The sequence below is a fragment of the Bubalus bubalis genome, chromosome 4 (assembly GCF_019923935.1).
Source record: "Bubalus bubalis isolate 160015118507 breed Murrah chromosome 4, NDDB_SH_1, whole genome shotgun sequence".
NCBI lineage: Eukaryota > Metazoa > Chordata > Mammalia > Artiodactyla > Bovidae > Bubalus > Bubalus bubalis.
Genome location: NC_059160.1, coordinates 118,463,406 through 118,480,828, shown reverse-complemented (window position 1 = coordinate 118,480,828; position 17,423 = coordinate 118,463,406). Strand labels below are relative to the sequence as shown.

Below are 17,423 nucleotides of genomic sequence, written 5' to 3'. Positions count from 1 at the left end.
TTGCGACCTCCTTCACCCATTAAGTTTCCAATATTCCACTCCAGTATTCTTGCCTGGAGAATCCCAGGGACGGAGAAGCCTGGTAGGCTGCCGTCTATGGGGTCGCACAGAGTCGGACATGACTGATGAGACCTAGCAGCGGCAGCATTCCCAGAAGTAGTAACCCCCCTCCTCTGTTATTCCCATTGATTACCACTCAATCAACCAACCTCGAAAGCCTCTAACCTCTCTCCACTGTGGGAAGAGAGAAGTACCTCAATGCGCACAGGTGTTTTGCGTTCAAAGGGAACTTCTACTCAGTCCAGGGGCAAGGGAAGTCCCCTATTGTGTGCCAGAGCGATTAGGGGTAGAATCCTATCATTCTCTGACATTTTTCTCCAACACTGAGAACAAAACAAATTATTATCCTAATATCTCAAATCATCTCACCACATATGCACTGTCCCATGAGATCTTTACAACCACTCCATAAGTAATTCTCATTTTCCATCCTGAAGCTTGGATGAGTTTAAAAACTTGTTTCCAGTCAACTGTGTAGGAGTCATGAGATACTGTGCGCTGGACTCTGGAGCAACGAGGGCGTGGTATTATCGCAGTTCCTATCAAAATACCTTGGTCATATGTCAGTGGCAGTCACCAGACTCAACGTCAGAAACTACACGAAGGCGAAAAGTCTCTGTGTGTGCGCCTCGGATAAAGGGCTGGATTCTGTTAACTTCACTACAGCCCTATTTCAATTTTACAAATGAGACTTTGAGGCTGAAGGTGGAAGTGACTTGCCTATGGCCACAAAGCCACAGGTTTGTTGGGTCCCAGTATGGTGTTCTTTCCATCATACCAAGCTGAAGAGGCCTGCGAACAGCTCACAGCCTCGCTCCCAGACAAACTCCAAAATACGACCACTTCAACTTCTATACTCGTCAAGGAAAATTAAACTGGTACTTGAGCCAGAGACTCCACCCAAGTAGCCTCCGAGTCCTTCTCAGCGCGCATGCGTCAGGCGGCTCCTCCAGCCCCCGCCCCTTCACTCCTCCGCCTTCCCGCCTCTCCCCGCCCCTTTCCCGCCCGGATGTCTGTTTAGTTTTGCCGGATGTTGTTGTGAGTCCGGGAGACACGTGAGGCACTGCTACGTCATCACAGGCACGCGCAGGAAACATGGCGGCGGCGGGTGTTGTGAGCGGGAAGGTAGGTAACGGCCCTGGAGGGACACTCCAGTTTTTCTCCGGGTAGGGCTGCTTTTGCTGCTTGGAGGCCCGCTGGGGAGGGATGCGAGGGCCTTTTGTATCGGGAACAGCGTGTAGAGGATGTAGGAGAAGATGCCTAGTTGTCAGCTGTTTTTCTTGAGAATGCCGGCTCAGCCCGGGAATTAAGAGACCCAGCTCTTACTCCAAGACTAGCTAGGCCTTGGCATGTTTGGTCCGCTCTGCCCCAGGGCGAGAGGCTTTTATCTGTATTGCCTTTTCTAAGAGACAGGTGGTTGCTCTATTCCGTTCGTTTTCTGGCTCGATTTTGTCTGACTGTCGTTCTTTCTGTCACTCTTCGGACTCCAGGGATTTTTCTGTCTTCCTTTGAGGCGTCACTCTGACTCGCCTCTGCCTTCCTCTGCTTCACTCTGGTAAGGCATCTTTGTCCTCTTCGGGAGGAGCTGAAAACAGGTGCTTTGCAGCTGTGCACTTAGAAGAGCGCATTGGATCCATTTTACCAGATTGCCGAGTTGATTGGTGATGGTGAGCAGTAGGGATGTTTCCTCTCAGGGAGCTGGAGATTTACAACATCCCACGCTTGTCTAGGAAGGCGTTAGTTATGCTATTTATTTCGGACGCAAAGCTGTTATGTTCCCTTGGGAGACTCTGTGCTGCCTTTTTACGGAGTTGGTCATTGACCGCCTCGTTTTTCGTTAGGATTAGGTGCGGAGGATATTTCATTGCATACTGCCTATTCATGTTCCAAGGGAACGTCTTAATGCCTGTTAGTACTACCGTGGCATACTACTGGCAACATTTACAGTTGCGGGAGTATTTCGTAAACAGTTGGGTGGGGTAATGACTCATCTTATACCAAGGACTATTTCCTTTCCGCGGATAGCTACCTCTGTTCCTTGATTTCACTCATTTTCTTTACGCTGCCCTCTGCGTACCATTTTGAATTGCGTGACAGCGTTTGTGCTTTAGTGTATGAACTACTAGGCAGAATAACACACTACTTTTACTCTGAATTGTGACCTTGCGAAATTGAGCAAGCATGACTTCTCTGTCCTTCAAAGTCTTTATCTCCAGAATGCATGTGGTGCTAGTCATTATTTCTTGCATTGGAGTTAAGATTATATGAAATGATACAAGCATTAAGAAAGTACGTCCTTCTGCATACTGGATATTTTAAATGATGGGTTGGTCATCGTTTTCGAGTTTTCTCGGTCTTTGGTTGTCTGTTTTTGTCTTTAGGATGGGTGCTGATCTTCTCGTTGACTCATTACATATAGTAAGATTTTCTATCTGGACTGATCCAATCTAGGACTTTCCAAGAAGGGATCCTTTCTATTTGAACTACACTTCACTCTTTCAGGTGTGGATTGATTTTGATAGAACCTTTGCGATGATGAAGCGGAGTTGTGAAATAGGACTTTTTTCACCCTTTCCTTCTAGGCACTCACTACGTTTCATAATTTGACTGCGTCTTTTACTTACTTTATTTAGAAACCGCATTTATTCTCACACGTTGCAAACTTACACCCATTCTCATCACTGCACCTAAATTTGTTTTTTTTCCATGCCAAAGGCTGCCCATCTTTCAAATAATTCTGTTGTGACCAGTGAAACTTGCTTATTCCTCCTTCAGCAAGTTCAGATCTAGTTAATGGCGTCATCATTTACTTGGTTGCATGTAAAACAAACTTGGAGATGTCCATTTCTGTAACAGCATTTAATCAATAAGATGGTAGGACTAATCAGATCCTACCAGTTTTACCTTAAAGAGATTTCGTAAATTTGCTGCATCCTCTTCATTCAGACATTTAGTCTTGAGTTCTCTGCAGATTTTTCTTCTTTTCTACAGTCTTTTTGCCCAAAGTCTCCTCTCTACACAACCACTAGAGTTATTTTCTAATGCATGAGTCTGATTGTCTCTTGTTTTAAAAAAACAAACAGAAAAGTCTTCATTTTGTTATTGTCACCATTAAAATAATACTCAAGGCTGGTTAACATGGCATTAAAAATCTGTGTTGACTTTCTGGCTTTATCTTATGCTTTTCTACTTCTCAGTCTTGTTTCTTTGGGAAAAGGGGGAGAGGAAAGAAAGCACACACATTATATTTGTGAAAGAGAGTGTATATGTGTGTCTCTGTATATATTTATTCCCCATCCCCACCCCAAAGGTTCAGCTGCTGCTGCTGCTGCTAAGTAGCTTCAGTCGTGTCCGACTCTGTGCGACCCGATAGACCGCAGCTCCCCAGGCTCCCCAGTCCCTGGGATTCTCCAGGCAAAAACACTGGAGTAGGTTGCCATTTCCTTCTCCAATGCATGAAAGTGAAAAGTGAAAGTGAAGTCGCTCAGTCGTGTCCGACTCTTAGCGACCCCATGGACTGCAGCCTACCAGGCTCCTCCGTCCATGGGATTTTCCAGGCCAGAGTACTGGAGTGGGGTGCCATTGCCTTCTCCAAGGTTCAGCTAAGACCTGTCTAATTAGAAACCTAGGGCAGTGAATGTTAACCGAGACTTAGGAATCACGTGTGGTACTTTTAAAACTATGGATGCTGGGTCACAGCCCAGTTCTATTGATTAGAACCTCATGGAGTTGAGATCTAGGATATAGAGCAACTTTCCTACTGAGTCTACTTGCTTGAAGCTTTGATTCTAGGAAGTCATGCGGTGAGGAAGTTAATCTCTGTCATATGGAGAAGCAGTGTAATATAACAGCTAAGAGCATGGACTCTGGAGAGCCAAGCCAGTTTCAAAAACTAACTTCACACTTACTAGTGACATCAGTCAAATTACTTCATGTCTCTTTGTTTCAGTTTCCTTATCTGTAATACAGGGATGATAATAGTATGTACTTCATGGGATTTTTAGGATTCATAAGGAAATGTATTAGAACAAAGCCTGGTATATAGTGTGTAGATCCTGTGTAGGTGTTATTCATCATCTTGATTTCCCTGCAAGTCAGTAGTTAAGTATGGTAGAATTTTGAAGGTTTAGAATATGGTTTTTGGTATGAGTGTGAAATTCATTTTTGAATTTCAGTTCATTCGCTCAGTTGTGTCCAACTCTTTGTGACCCATGGACTGCAGCACGCCTGGCTTCCCTGTCCATCACCAACTCTTGGGGCTTGCTCAAACTCATGTCCATCAAGTCCACGATGCCATCCAACCATTTCATACTCTGTCGTCCCCTTCTCCTGCCTTCAATCTTGCCCAACATCAGGGTCTTTTCAAATGAGTCAGTTCTTCGCATCAGGTGGCCAGAGTATTGGAGTTTCAGCTTCAACATCAGTCCTTCCAATGAATATTCAGGACTGATCTCCTTTAGGATGGACTGGTTGGATCTCCTTGCAGTCCAAGGGACTCTCAAGAGTCTTCTCCAACACCACAGTTCCAAAGCATCAATTCTTTGGCACTCAGCCTTCACAAAGTCCAACTCTCACATCCATACATGACCACTGGAAAAATCATAGCTTTGACTACACAGACCTTTGTTGGCAAAGTAATGTCTCTGCTTTTGAATATGCTATCTAGGTTGATCATAACTTTTCTTCCAAGGAGCAAGCGTCTTAATTTCATGGCTGCAGTCACCATCTGCAGTGATTTTGGAGCCCAGAAAAATAAAATCAGCCACTGTTTCCCCATCTATTTGCCATGAAGTGATGGGACTGGATGCCATGATCTAAGTTTTTTGAATGTTGAGTTTTAAATTCTAATTCTCAGTGTTTTTTTAGAATTTGAAAAATACCTTGTTTTAGAAGTCACAGGGAGTTCTCTAGGGGTCGAATGGTTAGAACTTTGTGCTTCCTCTGCTGGGGAACTGGGTTGCTGCATAGTGTGGCCAACCCCCTCCAAAGTCATGTGGTTGTGATGAATGAGAAACCATCATGGTAGGGCAGTGGTGAAGGAGACGGAGCCTGACTGCTGGAGTCCAGAACTGGGCTCCACTGCTGTGTAGCTGTGTTACTTTGGGCAAATGTCTGAACTTTCTGTGCACCAGTTTTCTCATTTGAGAAATGGGAGCTAATGATTTAATAGGAGCTAATAATGTTGGATGGGAGCTAATGATTATTTTCCATCATGGGGTTGTGGAGAGGATTAAATGAGTTAATATTTGCAAGGCATTTAGAGTAGTGCCTGGTATCAGGTAAGTGCTTAATAAATATTAACTGCTGTTAAGGAAGATCTTTCAGACTGTCTTAAAGTTGTAAGGTTATTATTTGTTTGGAAATAGTTGAATATTTGTTTTTTGCTGCTTTTTTCTACAGAGATTAAAGCTGCCCCAAAATACTAAAGCACTATAGTTATGTAAAATAAATTGGAGGGGAAAAAAGGCAAAAGGAAAGTAAAGAATTGACATATCACTATATAAGCTTAAGGTGCACAGCCTGATGGTTTGATTTATATGTGTTGTGAGATGATTACCACAGTAGGTTCAGCTAACTCTTCTCCTCATATAGATCCTTCTATATGAGGATAGATCTTCTCATGTAGATTGTGTTGTGAATTTTTAGGGGAGAAATAGGGCCACTCCCTGCAAAAGCTGTCCTGCTTTAGGATAATTAATGGAATAAGTTGACTTATCACAAAGGAGGCAGGAGAAAAGAGATCGTTAGAAGTAGGTTTTGGCCTTTATACCCAGTGCCTATGAGGGTTGCAGTTTTCTTTTATTCATTTACAGAATATTTATTAAACACCTGCTTTTTTCCAGGCACTATTCTAGGCATTCAGGATACATCAGATAGTTCTTACCTTGGAAATTACAGATTTCAGTTTTTCAGAAGGAAAATATTCACTAAAATCCACCCCTTATTGTGTTTAAATAAATTCAGTGAGTTTCAGGTTTTTGAACTGGTGCTGTTAATAGTGATGTTTGTTTTCTTGGGGCTTGTAGACTAGACTCATCCTCATGAGGGCAAGGTTTGGAATGTTTCACCTGTATCTGGCATAGATGCTGTCACAGAGTATGTATTCACTGAGGAGGAAAGAGCAAGAAAATAGAGGGAAAATAAAATGAAGGGGGATTAGAGGAAGAGTGATGGGTTCACTGAAAGCGCTCTAGTTTTGGAGTTGAAAAGTCCTGTGTTAGTATATTTGCATTTCTCTCTAGGCCTGTGGTTTTTTACTGTGATTGTGGTAGATTTTGGTTCTGTTGAAAATAGCTTGAAACAATTGGGAAATCACCTGTTATTTTTTTTTCCTGAGTTTTTTTTTTTTAATGGTTTTCTTAGGAAGAATTTATTTTGTAGCTTAAATTTGGCCCTTTCCAGTTCCTTTTAGATACATTTATAGTCCTGTGAAATCCTGTGCTTAAGAAAGATTGATATTCTTATTATCTGGTAGGTTTCCCTGGAGAATTTTCTTAGACTGTATGTGTGTTAGTCGCTCAGTCATGTCTGACTCTTTGTGACCCCATAGACTGTAGCCTGCCAAGATTCTCTGTCCATGGCATTCCCCAGGCAAGAATGCTGGAGTGCATTGCCATTCCATTCTCCAGAGAACATCCCAACCCAGGGATCGAACCCTGGTCTCCTGCATTGCAGGCAGATTCTTTACCGTTTGAGCTACAGGCAAGTCCTTTTCTTAGACTAGATCTTATTAAATGGTAGTGTCTTCTTGGTTTAGGATACAATGAATATGTCTTCCTTATTTTTCTGGCATTGTTTAACAAACATTTGAGTACCTTCTGTGTGTTGAGTTCTTTATTCTTGAGACAGCACAGTAGTTTGCCATTTTAAGAAGTCATTTCAATCTGTGATTTAATAAAAACATGACTTGGGGAAAGAATTTAAATATTGTTTGCTTTGATGGGTTTTAGTTGCTGAGACTAAATGAAAGGAAGGAAATCCTTTTGAAATTTGTTTACGGTTTCTTGCACAGTGTGTGGCGTGTCTGTAGTCATTGGCATAAGAGAAGTCCTTCATTAAATCCTTGTTATGCCTCCTGTACTGCCTTCCTGTCTGACACGGTTTGGCACACTGATGCGCTTAAGAAGCGTTAGTAGTTCTGCCTGCCCTTTACTGAGAGCTGTACCATCCTCAGTGTCTCTCTGTCTTCACTCTCAGAAGTTGTGTGGTTTGTTACTCTTAAAACCACCTGTGTTCTACATTTCTTTGAGTTACACAGTCATTACTGACTGCTGCTGCTGCTAAGTCGCTTCAGTCGTGTCTGACTCTCCGCGACCCCATAGATGGCTGCCCACCATGCTCCCCTGTCCCTGGGATTCTCCAGGCAAGAACACTGGAGTGGGTTGCCATTTCCTTCTCCAGTGCATGAAAGTGAAAAGTGAAAGTGAAGTCGCTCAGTCATGTCGACTCTTAGCGACCCCATGGACTGCAGCCTACCAGGCTCTTCTGTCCATGGGATTTTGCAGGCAAGAGTACTGGAGTGGGGTGCCATTGCCTTCTCCTTCGTGACTGACTAACATGCCCCAAATAAAACTCATCGTTTACATTCTTTCTTCTGTATTCTCTCTCTCGGTGAATAACCACATACACTCAGTTTTGTCCTCGAGTCTTCTCCCTTCACCTCCCACATCTAATCAGTCATGAAGTCCTGTCATTTTGACCTTGTAATTAGCATTCTAAGCCATCTGCCTTTGCTCATCCCACTGCCGCTGCCTTGGTTCAAGCCACCATGAATTGCTTCCTCTGTGGATTATTGCGGCTGTTCTTTCTTGGCTCTGCAGCTGGTGTGTTGGCTTTGAAAAGGCAGGTCTGACATGGCATTCCTCTGCTAGAACTTTCTAATGACTTTTAGTGGTAAATAATTGTCTTCAGGGTAAACTCCAAACTCCCAAATTCCTGAGCATGGTTTAAAAACATTGTAGTCACTGGGGGCTTTCCAGATGGTAAACAATCTGCCCGCATTGTGGCAGACCTGGGTTCGATCCCTGGGTTGGGAAGATCTCCTGGAGAAGGCAGTGGCAACCCACTCCAGTATTCTTGTCTGGAGAATTCCATGGACAGAGGATCCTGGTGAGCTACAGTCTATAGGGTTGCAAAGAGTTGGACATGACTGAGCGACTGACACACATCATCTGACTTGGTTCCTGCTCTTGTGTCGAAACTGTTAGTCACTGCTTGCCGATCCGGGTTGCAGCCATTAATGAAATTACTCTCTGCATAGAACACATACCCTCTGCCAAGAACATACACCCTCTTTGAGGTAACATTGCCATGCTTGAGGTCTCGGGCTGTATGTCACTCTAGTTAAAGTCTTTCTGATTTCTCATCCTGCCTGACCCCTTTCGTGTAGGGTGGAAGTGTTGGTTGCTCAGTCGTGTGCAACCGACTCTCTGCCACCCCATGTACTGTAGCCCGCCAGGCTGCTCTGTCTATGGAATTCTCGAGGCGAGAAGACTAGAGTGGGTAGCCATCTCCTTTAGGGTCTGCTTTGGCAACTGTTTACATATTTATTAAATCATACGTTGCTTTTATCTGTTTCCTTGTCCTAACCCCCAATTAGATGGCTATGAAGGCAGTGACTGAGTCTTACTTTTTTTACCCGGAAGCTTGCTCAGTGCCTGGCACAGTGCAGGCATTCACTATATAACTATTGAAGAAATAGCTGTAATTGACATCTCATACAAGAGCCTGTGTACACTTCTGTCACATTTTTCTATGATCGTTGACTTACATGACATTACTAGTTAGTCAGACACTTTTTATGATGTATGTTTTTCCACCAGCACTTTTTATCTCCAAATCTAGTTGGTGCTAAGTAAATGTGAATGAGCAAAGAAACTTAAATCAGGTTAGGTGGAATGCAGAAGATTGGACGTGTTTGGATAGGCTCTACTTGTGTCCTTTTGAAGGACTTAGTAGAAGTTGTTTGCACAGAGAAGGTATAAAAGGGTGTTCTAGGTGGAAGGAACAGAATGCACATAACACGCAAAGGCACAAGGCTTTGAGGAACAGGGAAGTTCAGAGGGGCCCAAGGCACGAAGTATTGCGGAGTGACAGGTGTTGCATAGTTGTAGAAGGAAAGGGTGGAGCGTGGAGTCAGAAGATTTTTAAGCTCAGGTGTGGTATGGTGAGACGTACATTTTATAAAGGTCATTTTTGTCAGTTGTTATATACTATACAGTTTACACAGATTATTGGAAGGTGACTAGATTGGGGAGGAGTGATCAGAATATTAGTAACCCAGGCTAAAAATGATGAAGGGTCAGTGTCAGGGGAAGGTTTGAGGGGTTTTAGGAGGTAGCATGGGGATGGTGAAAGAGACATTTAGGTACTGGGTGGAGGGTTGTCTTACAGTTGGGAATATCAGAGGAGCAGATTTAGGATAAAACATACTGAGTGTAAGATGTCTGTGGATTGTTCAAGTGGAGACATCCAGTGGGTGCTTACATATTTCTCATTAGAGTTTCTGGGCTTATTCTGGCATTTCCTGCAGATAACATCTCTGATAAAAACTTTAAATTACTTATATGCTGAATAGTGTTAAAGAAACTGAATTTTGTAACTTTTTTGTTGTTAAATTTAGCTTAAAAATTCACAGTTGCTAAAGCTCAGAATGTATGTTGTGTATAGTAGGTGTTGGATTTCCAGTTTTGGATAGAGATTTAGGGCAGGATTTTATCCCTAAAGCCTAAATTTCAAATATTAGTTGAATGTTTTATCTTTAGTCTTTGAAAATAGAGATTATAATAATACAGATAAAAATCCAATTCCAGTAAGGAACAAAATTAAAAATTATCTGCCATTGTATTGTGCAACTTTATTCTAATTTCTGCTAAATTAAGAGGTCAGTAAGTTTATTCTAAATAATTTGCTGTGGTTCCCAGAGTACTTTTAATGAGTTGTGTGGGACATGGTTTCTTTGGTAAAGGAAAAAAAAAATTTGCAGTTTCTGTCGCAGGCTGTCATTGGAAGTTTTTTTTTTTTTGTTTGTTTGCTTTGTCTTAATGAATAGTATTTTTTTTTTTTTTTTGGAAGTTTTATAAATATAATTACCTAGTTAGGCATCTTAGCAAATATTTAAGACCATTTTATTCCAAATAGAGAACTTTTCTCCTTTTTTAGTACCTTTACACATTCTCCTCCCCTCCCCCCACCCCCAAGAGGGTGGGAAGCAGTTAGAATGCTCTAGCTTGTGTCAAGATTTTACCCTTTTTATAAAATTACCAGGTACATACAGGCAAGGAACTTTTATCTTGTTTATTTTTTCTGCTCTCCATGGTGTCTGGCACATAATAAGTGCCCAGTAAAAGTTTGTTGAATTAAGTTTAGATAATTGATTTATCACCACCAAGTGGCAAGTCTTTGAATGTGCTTGATACTTTCTGTTCGCTGTGGACACTTAATCCCCAAAGAAAAATAGATACGGTGTTTTGGCAGCAGGATCAACTTTTTTTTTTTTTTCCAGTAGGATACTTCTGCCATGTGTTCACTTTTATACAGGGTTTTGCGGTATAAAATAGACTTTCCTGTAAGTTGTTTTTTATACAGCTTTATTGAGGTTCTAATTGACAAACAGTAAGTAGCACATAGTGCGTATAATTTGATAACTTTTAATGCACTATAGACCCATCAGTAAAATCAAAATAATGGCATATCTACCACTCAGAAGTTTCCTCTTGACGTATTGTAATCTGTCACTACCATCATCCAGTCCACAGGCAACCACTGAGCGCTTTTTGTGACTAGATTAGTTTGCATTTTCTGCAGTTTTATATAAATGGAATTATATGGCATGTACTCTAGTTTTGGCCTTTCTTTATTCAGCATAATTATTTTGAGGTTCATTCCTGTTGTTGCATGTATCATTAGTTCGTAATTCCTCCTTTTTATTGCCAAGTAGTATCCTGTCCTATAGGTATATGGGTTTATTCATTGATCTATTGATGGACACTTTTTTTTTCACTTCTGGCTTTACAAATCAAGTTCCTGTGAACATTGATGTATGAGTCCTTGTATGACTATATGCTTTGTATTTTGTCAGGCAAATACCTAGGTGTAGAATGGCTGGATCATAACGTTAGTTGCGGGCTTCCCGGATAGCTCAGCAGGCAAAGACTCCACCTGCAGTGCAGGAGACACGGGAGTCCCAAGTTTGATCCTTGGGTCAGTAAGATTCCCTGGAGGAGTAAATGGCGACCCACTCCAGTGTTCTTGCCTGGAGAATCCCATGGACAGAGGAGCCTTGTGGGCTACAGTCCACATGGTCACAGAGACTCAGGCTGAGCACATGGCACAATGTAAATTGGATATTTAGGGTTTAAAAAAGCTGGCAAACTATTTTCCAGACCATTTTACATTCCCACGGGTGGTGTATAAAGGTTCTAGTTGCTCTACATGTTTGTTAGCATTTGGCATGTTAGTTTTAAAAATTATAGTCATTTTAATAGATGGTTTCAGTTCGCAGTTCCCTAATGACTTCGCAACTAAAAACAGCAACGACGACTTATGATGTTGAGCATTTTTTTCATGTGATTTTATGTCATCCCTATATTTTCTTTGGTGAAGTGTCTGTTTAAACCTTTTGCCCTTTTTCTAATTTTAAAATTTTTTGTTACTGAATTTTGAGAGTTATTTTTATGTTCTGGATATAAGTCCTTTATTGCACATACAACATGACTTGCGTGCGTGTATTTTCTCCACCTGAGCTGTGACTTTTCATTTGCTTAATGTCTTTTGAAGAGAAGTTTTCAATTTGATGATTTACTAGTCTTTTATGCTTTTGGCATCATTTCTAAATTTTTTGTTGTTGTTGAACCCAAGGCCACATAAATTTTCTGCTTAAAGCTTTGTAGTTTAAAGTTTTACATCTAAGTCTTGTTCTGTTTGATTTGTGTATGTAGTGTGATGTATGGGTTGAAGTTTTATTTTTTTGTACATAGGTATCCATTTATTTGAGCACTGTTAAAAAAACTATAAATTTAATTTTCTTAATTTATACTGTACTACTCAGGGCAGATTATCTTTTTCATCTGGTGAGTATTGGTGGCTATGTCTCTTAGATTTGTTTTAATTTGTCAAATTCATTAGTATAAATTTTTCATAAATATTCTTAGTATCTTTTTTACTTGTGTACATCTGTAGTGATGTTAAAGTTCTAATTCCTGATATTGGTAGTTTGTGGTGTTTGTTTTTTCCTCATCTGTTTGGCTAGAGTTTTAACCAGTTTTATTTAAAACTGGTTAAACTTTTTTGTATTTTATTTAAACTTTTTTATATTTTATTGATTTCTACTCTGATCTTTATTTCTTCCTGTCTTCTTTGGGTTTAATTGGCATTTCTTTTACTAGTTTCTTAAAGTAGATGCTGAGGTTATTAATTTGAGACCTTTTTTCCTTTCTGATAAAGGCGTGGAACCCTGTGTGTTTCCTACTAAGCACTGGTTTACTGGCATCGTACAGACACACACAGGTTTTAGTATGATAAGCTTGCATTTTGGTTCTGTTCAAACACTTTCTGATTCCCCTTTGATTTCTTCTTGATCCTTGGGTATTTAGAAATATGTTATTAATTTCCAGATATGTGAGAATGTGCCAAAGATATTCCTATTACTGATTCATAATTTGATTACATTGTGGTCACAGAATGTACTTGAATTCTTTTATGTTTATTGGTATTTGTTTTATGGCTCAAATTTTTTTTTTTATGGCTCAATTTTTGATCTGTCTTGGCAAATGTTTTGTGTATATTTGAAAGAATGAGTATTCTTTCAAATATTCAAATGAATACGTGTTCAAATAAGTATTCAAATGAGTATTGATGGATGGAATGTTTTTGTAAGCATAAATTAGGGTCCAGTTGGTTGATGGTGTTATCAAGTTGTCTATATTATTACTGATTTTCTTTCTATCATTTGATCAGTTATTGAGAGGGGTTTGCAGTTTTACAGTAATTGTGGACTTGTTTATTTCTTCTTGCAGTCCTGTCACTTTATGCTTCATGTTTTTTGAAAGTCGTATTAGGCGCATAAACATTTAGGATTGTTAGATCATCTTGAACCATTGACCACTTTATGATTAGGAAATTATCTTTCTAACCAGTAATATTTCTTTTGCCCTGAAGTTTTATTTTTGTCTGATATTAATATAGCCATTCTAGTTTTTTTCTAGTGTTAGTATATCTTTTCACCTTTTTCTTTTTAACTTATTTGTGTCTTTATATTTAAAATGCTTTTCTTGCAGGTAGTGTAGAATTTGGGCTTACTTTTCAATCTGATACTCTTTTTAGTTGGAGCCTTTAGGTAATTTGTATTTAATGAGGTATGGTTAAATTTAAGTCTTATCATCTTGCTAATTTTTATTGTGCCATCTCTTCTTTGTTCCATTTTCTTTTTTTGCCTTTTTTGTGACTAATCAAGTAGTTTTCATTATTCTAAGTTTTATTTCCTTTGTTGACAATTAACTGTTAACTCTTATTTTAGTGGTTGCTTTAAGGCCTGTAGTATCATCTTTAGCTTATGACATTTACCTTCAGGAGTTATACTTCTTCACATAAGGTATAAAAACCTAGAACGATATACCTTCATTTCTCTTCTCCCAACTTTTGTGCTATTTTTCTTATTTTACTATGGCATATAGTGCAAACTTAACAAAAACATATATTCATTTCTTTTTAAAAAATTGTATTTGTTTTCGGCCGTGCTGGGTCTCTGTTGCTGACCGTGGACGTTCTCTAGTAGAGATGCCTGGACCTGTCATGGCGGTGGCGTTTCTTGTTGCAGAGCACGGGCTCGGGGGTGCGCGGGCTTCAGCGGCTGTGGCCTGTGGGCTCGAGAGCGCAGGCTCAGTAGCTGCAGTGCGCAGGCTTAGTTGCCCCACAGTTTATGGAATCTCTCAGACCAGGGATCAAACCTCTGTTCCCTGCATTGGCAGACGAATTCTTAACCACTGGGCTGTCAGGGAAGTCCACGTGTATATGAAAGTGAAGTGAAAGTGGCTCAGTCGTGTCCGACTCCTTGTGACCCCATGGACTGACTATACAGTCCATGGAATTCTCCAGGCCAGAATACTGGAGAGGGTAGCCTTTCCCTTCTCCCCGGGATCTTCCCAACCCAGGGATCAAACCCACGTCTCCCAAATTGCAGGATTCTTGACCAGCTGAGTCCCTAGGGAAGCCCCCACATGTATTGATTTCTTTATTTAGGCTTTAAACAAAGGGATTTGATTAACAAAAATATATATATTTATTCACATAGTTACCATTTTTGGTGGCTATCATTTCTGTATGGATCCACATTTCCTTCTAATCTGTTCTTCCTGAAAAACTTATTCAAACATTTGTAATGTAGGTCTGTTAGTGATGAAGTTTTTAAGCTTTTATATATCTGAAAAAGTCTTTATCTCTCTTTTAGATTGTTTTTTTTGTTTTTGTTTTTGTTTTTTAATTTAGTTATGGCTGTGCTGGGTCTTTGTTGCACTGGGTCTTCCTCCAAGGAGGAAGGAGGAAACTTTGGGAAGTGATGGATACGTTTGTGGCTTGATGGTGATAGTCTCCTGGGTATATACTTATACACAACTTACCAAGATGTATGTGTTAAATATGTATAGCTTCTTATATGTCAATCATTCCTCAATAAAGTGATTTTATTTATTTATTTTTATTTTATTTTTTAACTTTACAATATTGTATTGGTTTTGCCATATATCAACGTGAATCCGCCACAGGTATACACGTGTTCCCCATCCTGAACCCTCCTCCCTCCCAATAAAGTGATTTTAAAAAAAGCATTGCTCCATTGTTTTCGATCTCCATTGTTTCTTAAAAGGAATCTTCTATAATCATTATGCTTAATTTTTTTCCCCCCTCTGGCTCACTAAGATTTTCTGTATGTTACTGATTTTGCATAATTTGATTGGTCGTAGTTTAGTCACTAAGTCGTTTCCAACTGTTGCGATCCCGTGGACTGTAGCCTGTCAGGCTCCTCTGTCCATGGGATTCTCCAGGCAAGAATACTGGAGTGGATTGCCATTTCCTTCTCCAGAGGATCTTCCTGACCCGGGAATCGAACCCAGGTCTCCTGCATTGCAGGCAGATGATTTACCAACTGAGCTATGAGGGAAGCTCATAATACATTGTAATTTGATTAATACACTGTAGTTTGATTACAGTGTGCCTTTAAATGATTTTCTTTGATTCTTGCTTTCATTTTGGAGTTCATTGGTATTTATATCTATGGGTTTACAGTCTTAGTCAAATTTGAATAAACTTTTGCAATTATTTTATCTAAAAAGGTTTTTTTTGTTTCTTTTCTCAGTCAACTCTTTCAGGTACATCAGTTATGTTAATACATACACTAGATCAGTTGAAATTTCCCTCCAGCTCATTGATGCTTTGTTCACTTTTTTTCTCAGCCCCCTCCCCTTTTGTGTTTTGTTTTATATAGTTATTGCTGTAACTTCAAGTTCATTATTTTTCTAAAATATTTAATCTGCCAGTACCCCACTAAGTGTATTTTTTATCTCAGACTTTGTATTTTTCATCTCTAGAAGATCGTTTGGATCTCTTATATTTTTGATGTCTTAGCAAGTTGTAACTTGTTTCTAGTTTCCTGAACAATAGAGAATTTAGTTATAATAATGTTTTAATGTCTTTACCTATGTTATTAATTGTGTCATATTTAATTGGTTGATTTTCCCCCTTATTGTGAGTCATATCTTTCTGATTGTTTTTTTGGTACCAGATGCCAAAATCTATCTGGTAGTTGTTTGTTTTGTTTTTTTTTTTTAGCCAAATGTCAATATTGTGAATTTTATATATATATATATATAAAATTTTTTTTTTCCCTGTAAAATATTCTTGAGTTTTATCTTAGAAGACACTTACTTGTGTGGAAACAATTTGATACCTTTGGGACTTGCTTTTAAACCTTGTTAGATGTGATCAGCACAGCTTTTGTTTTTTTGAAGTATAGTTGATTTACAGTGTTGTGTTAGTTTGCAGTGTACAGCAAAGGGATTCATTCATATATATATTTTCACATTCTTCCCATTACGGTTTATTGTAGGATATTGAATATGTTTCCCTGTGCTATACAGTAGGGCCTTGTTTTTGTCAGCACAGCACTTCATGTAAGACCAACAGTGCCCACTGCTGAGGCAGGACTGTTCTGAGCATCTGCCTAGTGCCCTGTGATTTGTTAGTTTTCCTGCACTGATGAGGGGCTTCCCGGGTGGTCAAATGGTAAAGAATCTGCCTGCAGTGCAGAAGACCTGGGTTTGATGCCTGGGTTGGGAAGATCCCCTGGAGAAGGAAATGGCAACCTGCTCCAGTATTCGTGCATGGAGAATTTCATGGACAGAGGAGCTGGTGGGCTACAGTCCACGGAGTCACAAAGAGTTAATACCAGAACAGTGTTCACACATGCTAAGCCTTAAATTGATTGTCTTTTCCATTATGTACTCTTGGACAAATAAAACTTGTCCGAGCAGACATGAGTCTCAATCCTGGAATAATGGAAATTGTTGTTTTTGTTCAGTTGCCAGGTTATGTCCGACTCTTTGTGACCCATGGATGCCAGGCTTCTCTGTCCTTCATTATCTCTTGGAGTTTGCTGAAATTCATGTCCATTGATTGAGTCAATGATGCTGTCTAACCATCTCATCCTCTGCTGCCCTCTTCTCCTTTTGCCTTCTATGTTTCCCAGCATCAGGGTCCTTTCCAGTGAGTCTGCTCTTCTCATCAGGTGGCCAAAGTAGAGTAATAGAAGAACTTTGATCAAATCACTCTGGGACTTTCCTGGCGGTCCAGTGGTTGGTCTCTGTGCTTCCACTGTGGGCGACATGGGTGTGGTCCCTGGTCACGGAACTGGGATCCTGCATGCTGCATGACCAAAAAAAAAAAAATTACTCTTTGCCTTTTTTTCCCCTCAGTTGCAAAGTGGGAGTGATAACATGTATCTAATAGAATTGTGAGGATCAAATGTGATAATGTAGAAATGCTTTGTAAATGAATAGTAAAAATATTACATGGCCAAAAATAGCATTTGAACTTTTCTTTTTATTTTACATTAGAAATTATTAATAAAACCAGAGTAAGGAAATTGGAAGCATGTTTTACTAAAAGTATTGAATATTACCTTAGATGAAATTCCTGATATCATAATTGTTCCCTGTTACAAAATAATTTTTCATATCAAACAAGCTTAGGGATAGCTTTTCAGGTATTAATCATTACTATTGGTAAATGGAGGAAGCAGAATGTCCTGTGGCAGTCTCATCCTCCTCAGGAATCAGTTCACTGTGGAGTTTAATGAAGAAATATCATCTTTC

At 39.8% G+C, this 17,423-nt stretch overlaps 1 protein-coding gene across 2 annotated transcripts in view; it reads left to right on the top strand.

Annotated features, from left to right (window-relative positions):
- The first annotated feature begins 1,042 nt into the window (after positions 1–1,042).
- The window catches only part of TBC1D15 (TBC1 domain family member 15), a 76,704-nt gene continuing 60,323 nt past the window's right edge, over positions 1,043–17,423 (top strand). For both annotated transcript variants that reach the window (XM_025284468.3, XM_006062147.4), the window contains exon 1: positions 1,043–1,185. In XM_025284468.3, the coding sequence (XP_025140253.1) occupies positions 1,156–1,185 (30 nt within the window). In that variant the 5' untranslated portion in view covers positions 1,043–1,155. The remainder of the gene's footprint in view (positions 1,186–17,423) is intronic.